This window comes from Pteropus medius, unplaced genomic scaffold (assembly GCF_902729225.1).
Source record: "Pteropus medius unplaced genomic scaffold, Ma_sr-lr_union100, whole genome shotgun sequence".
Classification (NCBI taxonomy): domain Eukaryota; kingdom Metazoa; phylum Chordata; class Mammalia; order Chiroptera; family Pteropodidae; genus Pteropus; species Pteropus medius.
Window position 1 is genome coordinate 6,473,947 of NW_024344437.1, and position 22,553 is coordinate 6,496,499.

The 22,553-nt window shown below is 37.8% G+C and overlaps 1 protein-coding gene across 2 annotated transcripts in view; it reads right to left on the reverse strand.

Annotated features, from left to right (window-relative positions):
- The window catches only part of MIPEP (mitochondrial intermediate peptidase), a 156,718-nt gene that overhangs the window by 61,029 nt on the left and 73,136 nt on the right, over positions 1 to 22,553 (reverse strand). For both annotated transcript variants that reach the window (XM_039873047.1, XM_039873046.1), the window contains exons 15-16: positions 9,562 to 9,636; positions 6,686 to 6,805 (exon numbers count right to left, since the gene is read on the reverse strand). In XM_039873047.1, the coding sequence (XP_039728981.1) occupies positions 6,686 to 6,805; positions 9,562 to 9,636 (195 nt within the window). The remainder of the gene's footprint in view (positions 1 to 6,685; positions 6,806 to 9,561; positions 9,637 to 22,553) is intronic.

Consider the following 22,553-nt stretch of genomic DNA (forward strand, 5'->3'; position numbering starts at 1 on the left):
GAGGAGCTTTCCAAATCACGCCCGACGCGGCTGCTGCCACGGTGGGGACAGAGCACCGGGCACTCCAAATGGTCCCGAGCACACTGCAGATTTCAGAAGCCCTGCGGTAAAGCCACTTAACGTTGTTTAAGCCAGTATTTCTCAAACATAACTGACGGGACACTTCATTCCCAAGGGGAATTATCAACGCACTTAGAGAAACGCTCATAGAGACACCTCTGTAATCGCTGTCTATACATTATGTACGTGTAATTCGTACGGACTCTGTAAACGTTATGAATCCTCCGCGAGTTGTTGTTTTAGTTGTATTGTCTTTCTCTCATTGTTTAATTTGAGAGAATAACAATTCATTTGAGGGAAACAATTTCTGGAGAGAAGTTTACAGGAGGGAAACTGTCATTCTTTTGTTCTACATGGGAAGACACGCTAAAGCCACCCTCCACTCAAAACTCTTGTTGGAAACCTACTGGTCGTTCTCGGTCATACTTCTCACTCATCAGCCCAGTCCACGACCTGGCCTCACTGACTGTACCTTCTACACTGTTCTCAGGCCCATTTCAATCCTTCCTCCTTCATGGTTGCTATCCTAGTTCAAGCCACCATCGGCTTTTGCCAGGGAGTTTTGAATAACTTGCCAACTGGTCTCCCTAAATCCATTCTTCACCCCATACGTCACACCCAGAATAAACTTTTAACATTTACAAATATTTTCTACATACCAAGAATATATTTCTACTAATCGGGTAGAAAGAATGACAAATTATCAATCATATATCTACAAAGCAGTTGGAGAAATAAAATATTTCTAAGACTTCTGTGATCCCATTCCTTATTCCAGAGGTAAGTACTATCTGAATTTTGTGCTAATTATTTCTTCAATTTTCTTTATAATTTTACTACATATGTATATTTCTATAACGTACTGCTTAATTTTATATAATTTTGAATTTTATTATAAATGCACATGGTTTAATTCTTCTGAAACTCACACTTGTTACTTTACATTATGCCTGTTTATAGTTTATAATCTGTGTTCTTCAATTTCTACTGCAGAATAGTATCCTAGATGATGAAAATGCCACAAACTGTTGACCCATTTTCCTGATGACCATCAAGTGGGTTCTACCCAGAACTACATCCCCTTCATTCCCATTACAAATAGTGGTGGGTAAGTCACATCCATTGTATTTATTATTTTTTTGTTTACTTATATTTTCTGATACCTTACACCTCTTGCCTTTGGCAACCATCAGCTTGTATTCTATGTCATGCGTCTGTTTCAGTTTTGTTTTATTTATTCATTGTTTTTATTTTTTTTTAGAGTCCACATATACGTGAAATCTTACAGTATTTGTCTTTCTCTGACTTATTTCACTTACGATAATGGCCTCTAGGTCCATCTATGTTGTCGCAAATGGCAAGATTTCATTCTTTTTTTTATCACTGAATAATATTCCTATGTGTGTGTGCCATATTTTCTTAATCCATTCATCTACTGATGGACATCTAGGTTACTTCCATATATTGGCTGTTACTAGTAATGCTGAACATAGGAGTGCATATATCGTTTTTCAAATTAGTGTTTTTGTTTTCTTTGCAATTGCTGGATTGTACAGCAACTCTATTTTTAAATTTTTGAGGAAACTCCATACTGTTTTCTATAGTGGCTGCAATCCCACCAACAGGTATGAGGGTTCCCTTTTCTCCACATCCTCACCAACACATATTGTTTGTTGATTTATTGATGACAGTCGCTTTGACAACTATGAGGTGATATCTCGTTATGATTTAATTTGCATTTCCCTAATGAGGGTGATGCTGAGCATCTTTTCATATGTCTGTTGGTTTCTTTAGAGAAATGTTTGCTCAGGTCCTCTGCCCATTTTTTAATTGGGTTGTTTAGTTTTTTTGTTTGTTTGTTTGTTTGGTGTTAAGCTATATATTTTTCTTATGTATTTTGAAAATTAACCCCTTAACAGATGTATCATTTCCACATAAATATCTTCTCCCGTTCGGTATGGTTGTTTTTTCGATTTTTTCATGGTTTTCTTCGCTGTGCAAAACTTCTTAGTTGGAAGTAGCCCCATTTCTTTTTGTTTCTGTCGCACTTGTCTGAGAAGACATATCCCAAAAGATGCTGCTGACAGCAATGTCACAGAGTTTACTGCCTATGCTTTCTTGTAGTAGATTTATGGTTTCAGGTCTTACATTTAAGTCTGTAATCTATATTGAGTTCCTTTTTTATATATGGTGTAAGAAAGTGATTCGATTTCATTTTTACACATATCTGTCTAGTTTTCTCAACACCGCATATTTACGAGACTGTCTCTGCCTCCTTTGTCGTGCGCTAATTGACCATATTATGTGAGGATTTATTTCTGGGCTTTCTATTCTATTCCACTGTAGGGTTAACTCGGAACACAGCTGATAGCTGCCCCACAGGCAGCCAAGGAAGCAGTGCATGAAGAGCTTTCAGCGGTGCCTCCTCCCGAGGACGTTTCCTGCTGCTCCCATGGACGTTGTCTGCTCCTATCACCAAGTATCTTGCTCCCATTCGTCTCAGAAGGCAGCTACTCTCCCGATGAGATAACTCTGCCTGCGTGCATAAAAAACTCTGCTTGCTCTTGGTCAGCAGCTTTATTCCTGAGGCTCTGACCAGCCTCTGCTGAAGCTTCCCTGCCTCATGAGTAACAAACGGCATTTCTCACCCCTCTGGTCCTCCTGGTGGTTATTCTGGAATATCCAAATCCGGGTGCAAGCTCCAGGCCTGGGGCACCTGTGTTACATCCACTGACGTATATATCCGTTTTTGTTGTTTGTGTTGTTGTTGTTGTTTTTGCCAGTACTATATTGTTTTGATTATTGTAACTGTGAGGTATAGTTTGAAATCAAGAAGCATGATACCTGCCTTTGTTCCTTCTCAAAACGTCTTTGCCTATTTGAGGTCTTTTGTGATTCCATATACATTTTAGATTAGCTGTTCTCATTCTGAGAGGAATGTCATTGGTATATTAATAGGGATAGTACTGAATGTATATATTGCTTTAGGTAGTAAGGACATTTTAACAATATTAATCCTTCTAATCCATGAACAAGGCATAGACCCTTCCATTTGCTTGTATCTTCTTTGGTTTCTTTCTTCCACATCTTCACAGTGCAGGTCTTTCACCTCTTTAGTTAAGTTTATTCCTAGGTATTTTATGCTTTTTGAGGCAACTGTAAATGAGATCATTTTCTTAATTTCTATTTCTGATCATACATCATTGGTGTATAAAAATATGAGATTTTTCTGTATATTGATTCTATAACCTGCAAATTTACTGAATTCATTTATTCTAATAGTTTTTGGTAGAGTCTTTCGTTTTCTATATATAGTATCATGTCATCTGCAGATAAGGAGACTTCTACTTCTTCCTTTCCAATTTGAATGCCTTTTCTTTCTTTCCTTTTTTTTTTTTTGGTCTGATTGCTGTGGCTAGGACTTCCAATACTATGTTGAATAGAAGTGGTGACAGCTGGCATTCTTGTCCTGTTCCTGGTCGCAAAGGAAAAGCTTTCAGCTTTTCACAACTGAGTATGATATTAGCTGTAGGTTTTTCATATATAGCCTTAACTTGCTTTGTTCCTTCTATATCCACTTTGTCAAGAATTTTTACAATAAAAGAATGTTGGATTTTGTCAAATGCTTGTTCTGCATCTATTCAGATGATCATGTGGTTTTACCCTTATTTTGTTAAAGTGATGTATCACATTGATTGAGTTACAGATATCGAACCATCCTTGCATCCCTGGGATGAATTCCACTTGGTAATGGTGTATAATCCTTTTAATGTATTTTTAAATCTTATTTGCTAATATTTTGTTGAGGATTTTTGCATCTATGTCCACCAAGAATACTGGCCTATGATTTTTTTTCTTTGTAATTTCTTTGGCTGGTTTTGGTATTTGAGTAACGTTGCCTTTGCAGAATGACTTTGGAAGTGTTCATTCCTTTTTTTTAGATATAGTTTAAGAAGGACAGGCATTAATCCTTCTTTGAATGTCTGGTAGAATTCACCTGTGAAATCATATGGTCCCAGAGTTTGATTTGTTGGGAGTTTTTTTATTACTGCTTCAATTGCTAGCAATCAATCAGTTTAGATTTTGTATTTCTTCCTGGTTCAGTCTTGAAAGGTTATATACTTCTAGAAATGTATCCATTTCTTCTAGATAGTCAAATTTGTTGGCACATAATTGTTCATAGTATTCTTTAATGATTCTTCATATTTCTGTGGTATCAGTTGCAACTTCATTTATAATTTTAATTGGGCTCTCTTTTTGTTTTGTTTGATGAATTTGGTTAAAGGCTAGTCAATTTTGTTTATCTTTCCAAAGAACCAGTTCTTAGTTTTATTGATCTTTTCCATTTTTTACTTTAATTTTGTTTATTTCTACTCTGATCTTAACTACTTCCTTCTGTTTACTTTGGGTCGTATTTGTTCTTTTTCTAGTTCCTTTAGGTACAGAGTTAGATTGTTGCCATGGGATTTTTTTTGTCTCTTGAGGTAGGCCTGTGAACTTCCCTCTTAGAACTGCTTTTGCGGCATCCTATGAATTTTGAAAAGTTGTGTTTTCATTTTCATTCGTTTTCATTCGATAGTTTTTGATTTCCTGTTTGATGTCCATTTTGAACCATTGGCTGTTTAAAAGCATGTCGTTTAGTATCCATGTATTTAACTTTTCTTTGGTTTTCTTCCTGTAGTTGATTTCTAGTTTCATATCACTGCAGTTGGAAAAGATGTTAATATGATTTCAACGTTCTTAAACGTATTGAGGCTTGTTTTGTGGCCTAATAAGTGACATATCCTTGAGAATGTTCCATGTGCACTTGAAAAAAAAACATGTACTCTGAAGTTTTTGAATGAAGTGTTCTAAAAATGTCTATTAAGTCAATCTAGTCTAAGGTGACATTAAAGGTCATTATTTCCTTATTAATTTTCTGTCTGGATGACCTATCCATTAATGTGAGTGGGGTATTAAAATCCCCTACTATTATTGTATTACTATGGGTTTCTCTCTTTATGTCCCCTAATAATTATAAGTCACGTCCATTTTAAAACTAAGTAAAAAAGCAAAGAATATAAAATGAGCATAAAAACACACAAGCAGAAAAACTTGTGAATCAGGCAATGTTTTGTAAACTGGAAAAGTTATTAAAATCTAGGCAATTGTTATTATGGTTTATTCCACTGAAGAATAGTTAGATTATTCTTATTACTACAAATTTTTACTAATAAGGAAATCCACAGCTCAACAGCACACAGTATGAGAACAATAAATTACATATAAGATCAAAAACAAGTATGGAGTATGATTAGCATTATATATCTGGAACAGATGATTAAGCTTCTAAGACAATCATAAACGGTTGATAAGAGTATTATGAAGATAAAATAGCCCATTACTTCACATGGTCTGGTAAATAGGAACCATTCCCATGCGTCTTTGAGTGTTAGGACACTTAGAGTTTACTGATTAACTTAACCTCTTAGCATAACATGTGCTAGCATCCAATACTGAAACAAATAAAATCACATTTGCGTGTATTTCACCGTTTACAGAGCAGTTTAAAATGAGTTCTCTTTCTGTTAGACTGGCTAAGTTAGAAGGAGATAAGCCTGGACCTACTGGTAGCCACCACGCCGCCTAATCAGGGCGGTCTGCCTGGGAAGCAAACGAATTCAGAGAAAAACAGAGCTGAGAAATGGAAAGAAAAATAACACTCCTCACAATACTGTGTAAGAACTGACTAGATCCAACTTAACCTGAAACCAATACATGCCTGTGCCTTTAAGTTATAAGACTCAGCAAATTCCCTCTTCTGCTTAAGCCAACCTGAGCAGGGTTTCTGTCACTTGCAACTGAGAGTCCTGAGTAATGTAAAGGAGTCAGTCACACTGCTAACTGCACCAGCCAAGGTCTTCCCACCCCACTTGGCTTCCTTGTAGGAACCTGGAGCACTGAAAAAAGCATGCCTTCTGAGTGGGTGACGAATCTCAACATAATCCCTTACTACCCGAATGATCCTGGACAAGACATATAATGAGTATGAACCAAAATATGAGCCCCCAAATAGAGGGATATTATCTAATTTATAGGCTGTTTTGAGATTAATTTTTTTTTTTTTTTTTTTGCAAAGCAGAGCCTGGAATCTAATATGGTAATAATACCCCTGCCCTCTATCCTGGCAGTGCATTAAATGGGGTAAGATGTGTAAAACATCTATTACAATCCCTGAAACAAATAATGTATTCGATAAATGTTAATTCCCTTTGCAGTGAAAAGGATTAGGGATTGATAATCTCATTCATTTTATGTCGCTAATCATTTTTCTCATTACAAAAAAATAATGAAAAAGAATGCAGACTAACACCAATATTTTTTTTGCGCCACCCCCCCGCCCCGCCACCGCCCTTTACCTAGGAATCTACAAGAACACTGCTAGCCAGAGTAAAATACACACATGTAAATGGATGGTTGGAAACATTAAACGAGCCGGGCAATTTCTAGTATGTGAAACTCCATGTGAAACCTCTGTATAGATGTAAGGATCTGTAAGGGCGAAGGTCATCACGACCTACTTGCTGATGGGTACACTAGCAGAACCATTTAATGGCACACAACAGGATCAACACGCTGGACTCACAGTGTTTGGAACGTATGGTAAGCCATAAAACTTCTCCTGTGTTTCCTTGAGAATGTCTGTGGTTGACCTCCTCAGAGGATGCTTCCCATGGTAGATCTGATCCAAAATGGCATAAAAGACCTAGACAGATGAAAACATCTATTTAGTTTGGATAGTCCATCCTTATAGCTAAGATGTGGCTGCCCAAAGATGTTATAAGTGTACCAGAATCATCATTTTAAATCACAATTGAAAACATTCACAAATACAGATGTATATGGCATGAGATGTATTTTGTTCAACATTTAAGACCACGTCAATGGTCAAAATTTCACGATGAAAGCTTTAGAGAATTTTGAATCTTATCTGAAAGGTACTCTTTACATACAGTGTAGTAAGTTAAATCTGTGACTACAAAACTGGAATTTTGCCTCGCTCTATGATAGGCAATAACTATATTTGGAAATATGAAAAATAAAGTCACAACTTGTGACCCCCAGGACCTAAGAAATCCTGCTTGGTTTCTTCCTGGAATCTTGTGTATCTTAAATGAGAGAAATGAAATGGTCGGAATCCTAGTTTTGTAACAAGAAGTGAAAGAATACAAATAGGTAGGGTGAGGTGAGAAAGGAATAGCGACGTAGTATCTGGTGAGGACAGATGTTACTAAGAATTTTGGTGCAGCTGTTGGAGAGTCTGAAGCTACGGCCAAGTCAATCCCCACACCTGGTATCAAGAGGTACAAAGAAAGCAGCTGCTGTGCAGGTGCAATCCTGGCTTAAGGATGTGAACAAGAGAGAAGGATCGCTCACCTCCGAGGAGAGGACGTAGGCCATTGAAATATGACAGGAGAAAAAGGCATCAGAAAAAGTGTGAACATGAATCTGTGGCTTACAGAGTTCTGAAAACGGAAATCTGCATAAAATCTAAAGTAAAGATAAAGTGCTTTTGACTTGAACAATGGCATTGTTTGAAGTTCACCTGAAGCAAGGAAGTAGAAAATGCTTTCTTTTAAAGAAAAAATTCTGACACAAAATTATGTTTCTGACATACACAAAATTATGTATCTTTCTGATTCAAAAATGGAATTTGCAGAGAATGTGCAGCTGTTAACTTGAAAAGAAGTGAGGATTAGTTTGGATAAAAGAAAAAATTTAAATGACCTCTAGCTTCTGGTTTCATCTAGATATAGAATTATGGTTCTAAATTATAAAGTCAAGTTTAAACCTACCCTAGAAAAATACAGACATTTCCTAAATATAAACATTGCTTTAGTCTAACTGGCAATCTAAACATATAGCTAAACACAGCTCTTTCAATTCTATATTCTATAATGAGTAACAATGAGTAAAGATGATCAGAGGAGCCTAAATTACTCATCCATGTCTTGTCTATATTCTAACAGAATAAATTATTAGGAATTAAAACTCTTAAATCCTAACCTCAACTGAGGGGTTTTTTTTTGCCCCAATCTATAAACAAATAAGAATTTAAGAGCTTCGTTCTTTCAATTATGCCTTTCACAAATGGAATGACTTTTATTTTAATTATAAAAAGAGAGCAAGATAAATTAAATGGGCATGCATTTCATGTTCATTTGCTAATAAACCAAACAATTCTGAAGTGATGAGCCTATATGCCCACCCAGGGTGTCGAGCATGCCTGGGACCAGATCCTTAGAGTCACAGAAAAATAAGAGCCTCTTTTCAAAACACTGCAAGACAAGAAAAATTCACAATTTTTAAAACTGCTTGTACTCCCCTAGAAATCTGAAACGATTCATTTCCTTTCCACTCTTGTCTGCCTCCACGGTATAAGGGACTATTGTATAATATGAAAGCTGGCATAAATGGCTCTTCTGGAAAGAGTTTCTCTCTCTGTCTCTCTCTCTCCCTCTCTGCAATCCTCCCACCATCTCTCTCTTAGTAGTTTATTCTTTTTGGAAGGTAAGAGGAGTGAAAGATTGGTTTTAAATTTTAAAAGAAAATCATTGGAACAATTGTTCAAAAAGAAAGCCATAACTAAGGCTTTTAAATGAAGGACATCTGATATAGTTATCAGCAAATCTAAATACTTTTTGCCAAGAAATGTTACTTTTTAAAAATAATTCAGAAATCCTTTTTTAACTAAATAGACACTAAATAATGTGAATCTAATGTAAATTCGTGGTTTTGTCTACAGTAGGCATTTTTTCACTGAAATATATTTTTTAAGGTACAACAGAAACGGCTTATTCATTACCTTCCAGGGATTGAATTTTACAAAAGTGTAAAGCCATTAAAGAGTGGCTACACTTTTAAATAGATAAGGGGATCATTATAAAGTGAGTATTTTGAGATGCCTGAGAAGAAAAGTAGGTGTTTAGGCTATGTTTATGTAACTCTCTAGATCTGATGAAGGGTAAGAATTCCATAAACAATCTCAGTAATTACAAATAATATAAACATCTAGTATCATGTAGACCTGACATCCAGATGGTTCATCAAATCTTTCCAGTTTTATCTGAAAACCTATAAAATTGGTTTTGACTATTATCGAAAACTAATAATCATTACTCTTTAAACTTCTAAAAACATAAATTAAAAAAAAAAGATATGAAGTAAATAAAAATATAGAAGTTGGTTGCTGAAATGTATGATTTAGAAGAAGTCATGTAACTTTTCCAAGCTTTGACTTTCCAGACTGAAAATAGAAAATATCCTTATTTAACATCTACTTCATAAGGACAGTGTGAGGATTGAATGAGTCAATTTTGGTCAAGTTCTTTGAACTGAGATGAAAGATGTTTTAGAAGCATAATTATTATAATAAACGTGTAGCATTGGCAAGAATTTAAAGTTACATATTTATTTTGAAGAGTTACTCTGGAAAACTTCAGAACAAATGTCTGTACATACCTGAAGCTGCATATCAGCTGCCGCACAAACCTTTTTAGATTCACAAAGACGAGATACCATGTGTTTGGGCATCAACTTGAAAAACAAAAGAATATATATGTGAGTAAATTACTTAGTAAGTCACTGAGTTATGTTACTTATGAGGCAGGAAAGTTAAAGATAACATCAAATGAAACAATAATAGAATTTCACTGTAGTTTAAAATAACTTTGAAAAATTTCAGTAGACAAGATAACAAAGGATGAAGACATTCCATTCAATTTCAAAAAGTGGTGATTGTCAAATGGGGGTTTGTACATGGAAATACAAGATCGTAGGGAACTACAATGTTGGCATCATTCTTTAAAAAAATCTATTTAAGAAATTGGATTAAACATGGAGGAGTGAGAGATCTCTCCCCTTGAAACAACAGATCTCTCCCCTTGAAACAATAAGTTGAACATCTAAAACTCAACAAAAGACACACAAACTGCACACCAGCATGTCTGAGTGTGAGATCTGCACATAAGAGCTACCACAGATCAGAATCCCGAGTGGTGGGCGGTAGACTGGGAGAAACAAAGAAGCTGCCTCTCTCAGCCCCTGGAGCTCCCTGCAGGAGGAGGGAGAGGAGGGAAGGTGTGGTGGGTTCCGTGAACAGCCCTGCCTGGGAGTGCTGCGAGCTCCCCACGGCTGGCAGCAGGGCCCAGTCATCAGGGCAGAAGGCAGAGAAGCGGGGATGGCTGAGAAAAAATAGTTGATTTTTACCAGCCCCAGCTGCAAAACCGAGGCTGAGCCACAGCCCCTAACCCCCAACCAAAAGGGCCCCTCCCCCATTCCCATCCGAGACCGATAACCGCAGAGCCCCAGGGGAATCTGAGAAAACACTGCCGAGACTGTTGCTGACACTGACAGGAACTGAAACTGAGGGTAGCAAGTATGATTAAATATCTACAAGAAAATAAAAAAGGCATTATTAAGGCTTTATATAAAGCAGAGATCCAAGAGGCTTAGACACCACCTACTGGAAACCAAAAGAAAAGCGCTTTCTTTGCAACAGGCTAAAGAGAGACCTTTATATAACCTTCTTTCTGGAAAAACAGCAGAATACACTTCCATTAATGCCCAGGCAGAGAAACAGTCCATTAAACTCCATGAACAACCAAGGTGACAAGGCATCTCATAATGAAAAAGAAAAATCTCCAGAAAATAAGCTTACAGACATAGAAATATGACAGAGAATTTAGAATGGTACTTCTTAAAAAACTCAGTGAGTTCCAAAACGAGTTACAATAATTTCATGAATTGAAAAAACAACTAGATGAGCAGAGCAAGGAGACTGAAACCTTCAAAAAGAACACAATAGATCTTCTGGAGATAAAAAACGCACTGCAAGAGTTGAAAACAAAATAACAAGCTTGGGAAATAGAGTCGACTAAATGGAGCAAAGGAAAAGGAGCAGGGACTAGAAAGCATTTTCAGACAAATAGTGGACAAGAATTTCCCAAATCTAAATAATGAGCTGGAGCTTGGAATTCAAGAAGTCAACAGAACACCCAATGATCTCAACCCAAAAAGGTCTTCACCAAGACACACTGTATTAAAGTTATCAAAAATCAACAACAGAGATAGAATTCTCAGGGCAGCCAGGGAGAAGAAAATGGTAACTTATAAAGGAAAACCCATTAGATTATCATCAGACTTCTCAGCACAGACCTTTCAAGCCAGAAAGGAATAGAATCAAATATTTAAACTATTAAATGAAAGGAACTACCAGCCTCGAATAATGTATCCAGCTAAGTTTTCCTTTAGATATGAAGGAGAAATTAAGACTTTTCCAGACATACAAAAATTGAGGGAGTTCTCCACTACGAGGCCTGCACTACAGGTAATACTGAAAGGGGTCAGCTCACCTAAAACAAAATGATAAAAATCTATTTAAAACCTTAGTAAAAGTTAATACTTTTTCTATTTCTTTGTTACCAATGAAAGCCCATTCTAGTGCTTTGTTGACTCTCAAGTGCATATAATAAATGGTGACAGGAAGAAAAGATTACACTCGAGCTTAGCCAAAAGGCTGAGAAGTGATGGGAATAAAAGATTAAAATGTCAAGAAATACATTATAATTCATGGTGCCAGCCAGTGTTAGAGCTGAATTTATATGATACTGAATTGCACTTTCTTGTGTTTTCCCATCTGAAAATACTACACAGCTTGGACAGTCAGTGTAATGTTCCTGCATAATTTATGGCTTCCCTTAAGAATAATCAGGTCTAATCCCATAATAGCACCTCTTCTCTGAGAAATAAACTAATAATGGAGTTGAAGAAATACTGTAGTCCATCTTGGTCTGCTTTAAAATCATTAACCCTAATATTTACTGAAGAAAGTGACTATTTTATAGAACTTTATTTATAATCTAATTTAAGCTAAAAGCCCCTCTAAAGAGAAATCCAGTATATAAAAGACCTGTGGCAGGTTACTCAGCAATAGTTATATAAATCATCCACCAGTGAATGATAATATGCACTGTCAGCTGGAAGGGGAACTAAGTACTAATCTATCTGTTCACCTACTATCTACTTACCTATTATCTCCCTAGAGCCTAGAACAGTGCCTGGCACACAGCAAACAATAAATATTCGCAGAAGGAAGAAATGAACACAAGAATGATCAACCATAAGAAAGTCATTTGCAACTATGTAGATGACCTTTGAGATAATCACGTTTAGCTAAATAAGCCAGACAGAAAAAGTTGAAAACCACACGATATCACGTACATGGGGGATATAAACCTAAAAGCAACAAAGGAAAAGGAACAGGACAAACAAACAGAGACTCATGGACATGGACAATAGACTAGTGGCTACCAGAGGGTGAGGGAGAGGAGGTAGATGGGGTATAAGAGGTCAAATATGTGGTGACAGAAAGAGATCTGGCTGTGGCCGGTGGGCACACAATGCAACATATATGCATGCCTTGCTGCCGAGTTGTACACCTGAAGCTTACTGGATTTCATTAACCAATGCCACCATAATAAAAAAGGAAAAAAATGGATTCTTAAGTGAAAGATTACAGTAGTACAAGAAGAAGGCTCAGACAACAAAACTTGCTCAGACAACAAAGCCTTTTCTCTTCTCTTTCCATTTGGCTATAAGAAAAGCAAACCAGGCAGAAAAGGCAATTTTAAAGAGTTAAGACATGCACGGAAGGAAGCTGTATGGTCTAAGTCCTAGCTCAGGGAGAAGGCCTGGGGCTTTCTGACACCGAGGACACCCACCTCATAGAGAACAAAATGTCCTCAAACAGGATTTTAGAAAGTAAAGATTTAGCTAAGTCATATACACCAACAGCTTGTGTCAACATGTTCAGATTTCTTTAAACCTTACTTTATAGTATGCCTCACGTTGACAGGACTCGTGTGATACTTCACACAAGTCCTGTGCTTCCATGCTTCACAAAACTTTGATAGTTTTATTTTCATAAAAAAAGGACATGTGGAAGGATAGCATTTGGTCTCATTTATCCAACAATGAAAACGAGCCTGGCACACTATCAGGCATGGGGGAGGAGGCAGAGAATGGTAAGCAGACGGAGGGCCCTGGGCCCGCGAGCCTCACGTAAGCCCAATTTTAAAAAGTTACCTCTGTAATGGGCGCCAAGAAGGAGAAGCAATGCAGGGCAGTCCGAGAGCCATGACCCGGAAGGGCTTGACAAAAGGAAGTAATGTAGAAGTGAGATTTGCAAAATGAACAGGCGTTAATTAAACAGGGCGGGATGGGTGCAGGGAGAAGGAAGCAATCCTCCTGGAAGAAATGGCCTGTGCGAAGGGCCAAAGAGAAGGCGGCCCATGGGAGGGGGTGAAAGATAGCCGTGGCCAGGGGAGCGGGGCTCCAGCCTGGCTGCAGAGGCGGCAGGAGCCAGGGCCTGCGGAAGCCTGGAGGCCCAGCCAGGCAAGGACACCGGTCTCCGCCCTCAGACTCTACCTCTGTGGTAGCCCACTGGGGAGTTTTAAGCAAAGAGGTCACATGGTCAGATCTGTTTTAAACAGATTCCTTTGACTGTGGTGTAGACACTGAATAGGATTAGGACATACCAGTTGGGAGGCTTTACTTAGCTGTTGGCATATATGACTTAGTGACACATGTCATCAGTAACCCAAGTGATTGCCAGAGTGATGTAGGCAAGGGCACCATCAGAGAGGGCCTTAACTCAGTGGGAGGTGAGAGACAGAGAGAGCGGGCACACAAGGACAGGTAACTGTTTCTAGGGGTGTGAGTCACAAGGCAGAGAAGGCCGGGGCAGCAGCTGCAGTGGGAAGAGAGGGAGGGAGAAGTTTTTGTGTAAGGTTGGGAAATGCTTCAGCACGCTTGAGAAATGCTGATGCAATGATCCACAGAGGGGACAGAAACTAGATACGTAAGTAAGAGGAGAGACCGCAAGCGCATAAGGTTCCTGAGAAGCTGAACAGATATGGGGAGAGGAGGCTCCGGGGCGAGGGCCTTCCCACCGACGTGAGCTCTCAGGGTGGTCGGCGAGGAAGTTGTTGGGAGGCAGGTGGATTCAGAGAGCTCAGGAGGTTAGAGAAGTTGAGGAGGGGCCACAGAGAGTGACCCACTGGGGAGTGAACCATCACCGGCCCCTGGCAGAGCCTGTGATCCCCATCTGGCCTGGGGTCGGGCAGCACTGAGCTGCCTCCTTGCAGCACAGACGTAGCATAGATGACGGACACAACAGGCGGGGAATGGCAGATGGATGTGGCGGAAAGTCAAGTCCACATGGGTCAGGGAGGCGGTAGGAGGGCCAAGGCACGGTGCCCCTGTGGAAGTAGGGGTGGAGAAACAAGCAGCCCCGTGCCCCACGGTGGTGGTCAGGCAACTCTGAAAGGTCCACTGGCTTTGCTCAGATGACCATGATGTGGAAACGCCACCAATGTACCCTTCCATTCGGAAGTCGCTTGTTTACTTAGAGGCCAGTATCTCAGAGATTCTAACCCAGAAGGGAAAGGCAAACATTACAGAGACAAAATTAATGAAGCATAATTCTTTCCTTTTCAGGTTTACAATAAAACAAAAGGCGTAAAGAAAAAGGGCATCTGAGAACAAGGAAAACTAAACAGTTCATAAGAAATTATGTATTAAAAAAGAAACACGTGCTGCCGCAGTTACATAAAATATGAACACTGGGGAAATAAGTGCCATTGCTGACGAAGGTCACATGGAACCTCTGTATTTTTTGCAACTTCCTGTGAATGTATACTTACTTTGAAATAAAAAGATAAGAACCAAAAAACCTCCCAAAACTATTACACATATTGCAGTGAAGACAAAAACTATATGGAAATAGAAGAAGGTAAGCACAATCCTAGTAGAATAGTTTAAAGGAAAGAATCATTAATCCATCAAATTGCAAGTTAAGTAATACATTAATATTATATGTGGTCTAAATAGGAAAACATATTCTTTTTCCTTTTTAATCTAGTTTGGTTTTTAGTCAACTGGAATAAATAAATGCGCTTGGAATGTAGTTAGTTAGTTATTGCCTTAGAAAGTACTTCCCTTTTTTAAATTAAAAGAGCAATAAAAAAAGTAAAACAAAAACTTAAATAGCATACATAAACTTCTTTTTAAGTTATACATAATTTTTTAAAAAATAAACAATATTTAGAGGTTAAATTTTAAACTTCAAATTAGAAAACTGTTTCCTCAAAGTTTTCTTCTGTAAATAATACTTTACCAACCAGAGTCATGATAACCAATATTAAAATAATTCAGTTTCATATCATTGTCACCTAAAGTCAAGACTCTCATGTCTGATAAACTAAAGAAACAGAGACTGGATACATTCAAGCTGACAGGTAACGAGCAACTATATATAAATGAAAATGCATTTCAAATACCTGAACACTCGAACAATATTACAATTATTTTTCATTCCGTAAAAAGGTTTTACCAAAGTCCATGATGTTAGAAATAATAACGACTCTGTCACCATATAATCAACTGCATGTTTTACCAGTTTCTACTTCAACCTCCATTAACTTCCAAGGTAGAAAATGATTCCCTTCCACTGATCACGATCTCCTATCTCAACAATAACATGGAAATCTTCCGGTTCTCGTTAGGATCTGGACACTGCCGTGTTTATGAAAGATTAAAAAGAATCTCACCGGCATACTTAGAATGCTATGAATCAAGAAGGAAATGTCAGATCCACTAATCATGGTATAGAACGACTACCCAGGAAATGGAGCCACTGGAAAGCCCTTTGTGCCCTTCAGCTGTTTCCAGCATCCTTAACTTGTGCCTTTGAAATGGCGGTTTCACATCATCCGATAAATCCAGAGAAACTTTTAATTCCAGGAACCCTTCTTGGACCCATTAGCAGAGAACTGAGAGCATGGTCTGCCTTAAACCAACACCTGTCTGAATCTAAAACTTCTATGACCATGTTCACTGGAGTGTGAAGGGAAAGAGCATGGGTTTTGGAGCCGGACAAAACTAAGTTTGAATCCCATGCCACTTACCAGCAGAGTGGCATAATGTGGCAATTTATTGAACTCCTCATTTGCAAAATGTCATTATCTTTTTACAGAATTAGATGAGAATTGAACAAGATATTTAAAAAAAGAAAAACATATGTCAGGTTTAACACATAACAGAGGCTGAATAAATGGTAGCTAGTATTACTTACTATTACTATTGTCCAGTAATTAAAAAAGAAACTCGCTGATTTTGACAAACTTTATTTACATTTTATTGTTTTATCTACATATTCTATAAATATGGTCTGTTTAGATATATAGATTCTTAGAAAACAGGCATTATAACTAAACAGTTCTCTCTCTGTAGCACTTAACAATCAAGTTCTTAATATGAAAATGTACTTTCGTAGTTTCTTGTTTGTATTTTTTTTTATTTATAAAATAGCCAAAAATGCTTAATGAAACACATGAGGCCTCTTCAAATTACCCAGCCTTTTCTAAGGATATTTTCTCTAACTGGTGATTATTTTAAGGTTTTTAAAAGAACAATGAAATCAACTAAAGTGTTAGTAGTCTATCTTCCATGTTTCATATCTACCACAAAATTTGGTCATTGACTCATGTTTTGAAAATATTTTCCTCACTTTGAGTAGAACTGATTATCAAACAATGAGTCAGTTACTCATCTGCAGAGCCCAATTTGTATTTAGAAAAAAATGATATTAATCAGAAAATGTTCACCTTCTGGTGATATTTTAATCAAATGTATCATATGCTATGGATCTTGACAGTTCTGATTTTCATAGTTTCTGATAAAAAGTCTGCTGTAATTACTCTCTCTATTACTGTATCTTATTTTTCCTCTGGCTGACTTCAAGGTTTTCTCTCTTTGAATATCAGCAGTTTGACTATAGGTTTATTCTTTTTGTTATTTATCCTTCTTGGGGTTCTCTAAGCTTGAATCTCTCTGCTTGATTTTCCTGGTTTTGGAAAATTCTCAGAAGAAATATTTGGACCAATCAATTATTGGACCAACCAATTATTCATTCATTTATTCAATTAATGCTTAGTATAAGAACCATGGGAAGATGAAAGACAAAAACACCATCTCCTGCCCTTAAAGAAAATTACAACTCTGATACCTGCTTCCCATAGTGAAGTTTGTGATGTATGTTGTAGTCATGTAACTTCAAGTTTGTAGATTTATTTTTAATTTATTTATGTACCCCCTCAAAATTCAATACGGCAATAATCTCTGCTTGTACCATAGAACAAAATAGATAACAATCCCAGTTCTCAAAAAACTTATATTCTAGATGTTTTTACTTCTAAAAGATTATCATGGGATGGGGGAGACATTTTTCATTATATCAGTTCCTGCAGGCTTAAGGAAGAAAAGGACAGAAATTTAAAGCACCATCCCCTTTAGGCTAACTAGAAGAATCAAACTGTGCTAATTACAATGCGGTTCATGAATGCAATCTTTATTCACTTTAAGTTTATTTATGAATTTTCTGTACCTTATGTTTAAATAATAGCAGGTAGTCAACAAATAGTGAAGGAGGGTTTGATATGCATATAATTCACATTCATATTCCAAAGAAAATGAAATGGTAAAATATATGAATGCATTATCTCAATATATGCCCAAAACACCAACCATTTATGCAATAAATTCTTAGCATAAGGATTCGTGGAAAGAAGACAGACAAAAAGGCCATCTCTTGCCCTCAAAAGAATTACAGTTCTGATACCTGCTTCCCACAGTGAAGCTTGTGAGGTATGCTGTACTTGTGCAATTTCAGGTTTGTACATTTATTTTTAATTTATTTATGTACCCCTCAAAATTCAATACTTCAATTAAGGCATACTGCCATCTGACGGGAAGAGTAACCCTTGGCAAATTTTGTTTTATTAATACTCCAACAAGTTTCTCCCAAAAAAGGATTAGTGGGGGTAATAAAAATTTCAGTCAATATTAATATTAAATACTTGTATTTAACATGTAATTAGTCCAGAATTAATAGGTGAGGACTTTAGGGATAGGAAAATAAAATGAGGTCAGAATTGAGGTTGGGCACATAAACACATGTGGCTTTTGGTTTCGTTCAACTGGCCCAGCTGGGCCATAAATTTAGCTCCAGCCTGAGAGGGAAACTCAGTGATGTGCCTCATTCAATGGCTACGAGTACTTCGGATCCTTTACGCCCCTGCCTGAAGTTCTTTTGTGAAAATGCCTGCAGTTTGTCCCTACGGAAGCCTGCCGGGCCCTGCCATCTGAAGTGGCCCTGGTGTGGTGCTGGCCGACTCCTGTGCACAGAGCGGAGGCCCCGCCTGTGGGAGAAGACGGAGCAGTAAAAGCAGGTCGGGTCTGCCAGGGAGACCCACGTGACTCACCTTTGCCCACTGTGGGTATGGCACCCTACTAAGCAACAATGGATCCTTCGTGATTTTGCTACCAGGAAAGAGAAAAGGAATGTATGTCGAAATTAATAATCCAAGGGAAATGCCACAAAAGAGGTATGGATGGAGCAATGGAGGAATTCAGAAGTCAGCAGTAGCTACAGTGTCTGAAAAGGCTATTACCCTAATCATAAACGGCACCTCCTGTATTACTGTCCTGGAGGCATTTCTATTTCAAAGACCCGCCCTGGCTATAAAATGTAGAAAGACATCTCATCGCCCCCTCCGCCCCCCACAATAAATAGAAAAACGGTAGATACTGTTTCTACAACTGGAACATACTTAACTACAGTGACCTAATTTGACTTATTTTAACAACCCAATATGATTTTTCCACAATTATCTTTGCTTTTTATTTAGAAACAAATATGCTTGCGTTATTTCTGAAGAAGTAAGATCTGGGTCTGTACCACAGTGACAGTGCAGCCTAACCATGAATGCCGAGTTCCCCATGGATGACGAAGACTTGCCTTAGTCTCAGAGGCGAGCCCGGGCTACACTCCCTGCCCAAGGTTCTGCCACAGGATGAGCAGCAGTTCCTAGTTCTAGTATTTAGTTATCTGCTCATCCTATATCCACTGATGCATCTAATGGCTTCAATTTAAACATCTGGAGCTCCAACCAGACTCCGAGGTCATTCAGCCATCATGGTGTGAAAGGTCCCTATAAAGCACCCCAGGGACAGGATGCCCCCATCCTTCTCTGTGCACCCAAAGCACAGAGCTACGCTAAAGCCAGTCCCGGCTGTCATTCATACCAGAACATAATTATGAAAACAAAGACTAAAAAATTGGCCCTTTCTTCTGTCAAGAAGGTAAACTCTGGTTACCTGCTTAGAAAAAGTACAAATTATAAGAACAATAACTAACTACCCAACTACCTGAAGCCCAAAGCATGTGGAGACCAGCAGTATCAGCATTACATGGGACTCTCTTGGAAATACAAAATCTCGGGCTGCCCCACACTCATGGAGTCAGACTCTATGTGTTAACCAGATCCCCACATGATTTTATGCACATTAAAGTTTGAGATGTCGACTTAAAAAACAATCATCACAATGGCTTGAGCACAAATGTGAGCAAAATCACGTCATCATCTGAATTTTGCAAGCGGAACTGTCCCCCGGAAGGCAGGGCCTTATGAGAGAGAGGCAGCTTGTTTTCTATTCCTACTCAATCTGCTTTGTGACAGCAGGCATGTCCCACGGTATCACGTTTTCACAATTATAAAATGAGAATTAAAAATACTGCCACAAAAAAATTAGTATGAAGCTTCAATGCAATAACAGTTATTCAATCAACTGGTGAAAAGTATTAACGAACTGGAAGAAACTCAAGTCCCTGCACCCAACACACCTGTCATTGCTGTCACAGCAAGGGTGACCACACACGCAGGGGGCCCTGACGGTCTCAGGTTACGGCTGCTGTCTTGATGTGATTAATAACACCTCTCTTCCTTCTTAAAAGTGTTCTGGCTTGGACAATAGGTTACATCATGGGCTAGTCACAACTCCTCTCCTTAATGGCCTCCTATGAGTCAAATACTCTTGGTTGTCCACAGCCTATGTACCCTGTGCCCATTAAAGAAAGAAAGGCGTTGACTATATTCTCAGGATAAACACAAGTTGTACTGTTTGCTGACCATACAAAGGGACAAAAATATTAAAATAATAACAGCTTTTCTATTCTATTAATAAAACACAACATTTTTGGAAGATTTTGGAAATATCATCAAAAAACGCAAATCTTTAACAAACTTGGCATGGCTTAAATTCTCTGACTGTTTCCCCATGAGCTTAACTTGTAAGAATGTAACTTCATAAATTTACCAGACATTTTCTATCACTTTACAATCTCACCAGTCTATTTCAAATAGAGTTTTGTTAAAATTGTTGGCATCAAATACTTATAGAGCCAAGTCACTGTGATGAAATATCTTGTTTTATTTATGACCACTTAGGAAATGTATTGTGGTAGAAGCTGCATAAATATTAAAAGTGAAGACAAATCCTTGTTATGGTAATAAGTCAGTTCTTCCTGAAGCAGAGAACTCTGCCCATCCATATCCCTTGGGAACATGCTGGCTCTGATGATATAAACTGGCTGAGACATGGTCACCCGAAACAAAACGAGGCTTCAGAGGCAGAAAGCCAAGCCTCAAGCTGTCTAGGCTACAGGTCAGCAGCTTTGACGGTGCAGCCTGGTCCCAAACCACCCCACGTATGTCTATGACGGGAAAGCGATTTGGTTCAGCTTGTCTCAACTAATCCGTTGAGCAGTAACCAGTAGCCCAGATAATCGATATTAACAAAAATGCTGTCTAGGTCCAAAGAGACAAAATCTCAGCTCTAAAACCATAGGAAATAAGATGACTTTTCGCTTACTTGACTTTTAGTGTTGTTTTCTGACAAACTAAGATGATGTGAGATGAAAGAACCCTTAGAAATGTTTACATGGTATCACAAACCCACCAACGACTCAGAGAAGCAGACAGAAGTATTCTGAGTTTTACGGGGTTCAACACTGAACGTTTTAATGTGTAAAAGAGGTCTAACTTCCACTTTTTCTTTAAAAAATTCTCATACCACATTTACGGTTTGCATACATTATTAAACATGACCAAGTAGAATTTTTGAGGTAAGTATGGCAGTATTAATTTTTCATTTCTAAAATTTCAATTTTATGTAAAAGAGCAGAGAAGTCTCAGACTAGTTCGGTGACTAATCTGAGGTCACCTGAGTGTGGTGGCAGGGCCAGTGTCAGACTTGTCTCTACCTCCTAGTTCAATGCTCTTGTCTAGACATAATTGAGAAGCACTAAAGCTGAAAATAAGAAAAGTTTCAAAACAACTTAAACCTGCCAAAACTAATCTAGTTCTAGCTGCACTATAATTTTGACCTTCAATCCTTATTCGTATCTCCTGAAAGAGAATGACAGAAGATTTATTACAAGTCTGTATGTCTCCTTGGAAATAGATCTGAAGCAATTTTAGCCTTGGGCTGACTTTTACAAACTAAGGCAACAAACTAAGTCTTACAATGACACAGCACAGAACAGTTCTAAAACGAAAGCACTAGAATTTTCCCGTTCTAAAAATAACCCTACGATGGAAATGCGTCTGTTATTTTGTGAGACATACCGTATAAGCCATTTCTTACCATATTAAAGAATATGCCATTTTCCACCATATTGGAGAATTTTTAACTAGCAAAACCCAAAAACAAACATACAAACAAAACAAACCCCACCTCCAGTGTTATAATATTGATTTTAGCAACTACAACAGAACTTCAAGGAAATGCTGATGTGAAAGTAATAGGTCTACTAATACATCACTAATAGAAACTGATAGATCATCTCCCATGTTACTACTGTGCGACTTCTGGCAAATTATTTTATCTGTCTAACTCAGTTTCTATAAACTGTGGATAACTGTGTACCTACTTCATACATTGCTAGATAAAACTAAATAAGAAAAACATACAACATGATAAATGTGAACTTCTATTATTTATCATTCAATAAATATTCTGGGAGATAGATAACTAAAGCAACAAATATTTTAGTGTGGTGGCTAATGGACAAAATTATACCCAAAAAAAGGTAGGCTTGCTCAAAAATATGGCTACATTTGGTGATTAGTAATGTAGCTAGGGTTGCAAAATTAACAAAAAAATAGACCTTGAGACAAAGCATTGTGAAGATTAAAAGGATAACACATGTTCACCAGGAAGATATAGCTACTTTATATGCTTATGCATCTAATAAAATGTTTTCAAAATTCATAGAGCAAAAATGAAGAGAATGATATATAGGTAGTGAAAATACAGTTGACCTTGGACAACATGGGGTTGGGGGACTGACCCCCGCACAGTCAAAACTCCATGTATAACTTTGGACTTCCCAAAAACTTTACTAATAGCTCACTGTTGACCGGAAGCCTTACTAATGACATAAGACAGTCAATTCACACATATGTTATATGTTATACATTTTATATACTAGATTCTTACAATAAAGTAAGCTGGAGAAAAGAAAATATTAAGAAAATCATAAGGAAAAGAAA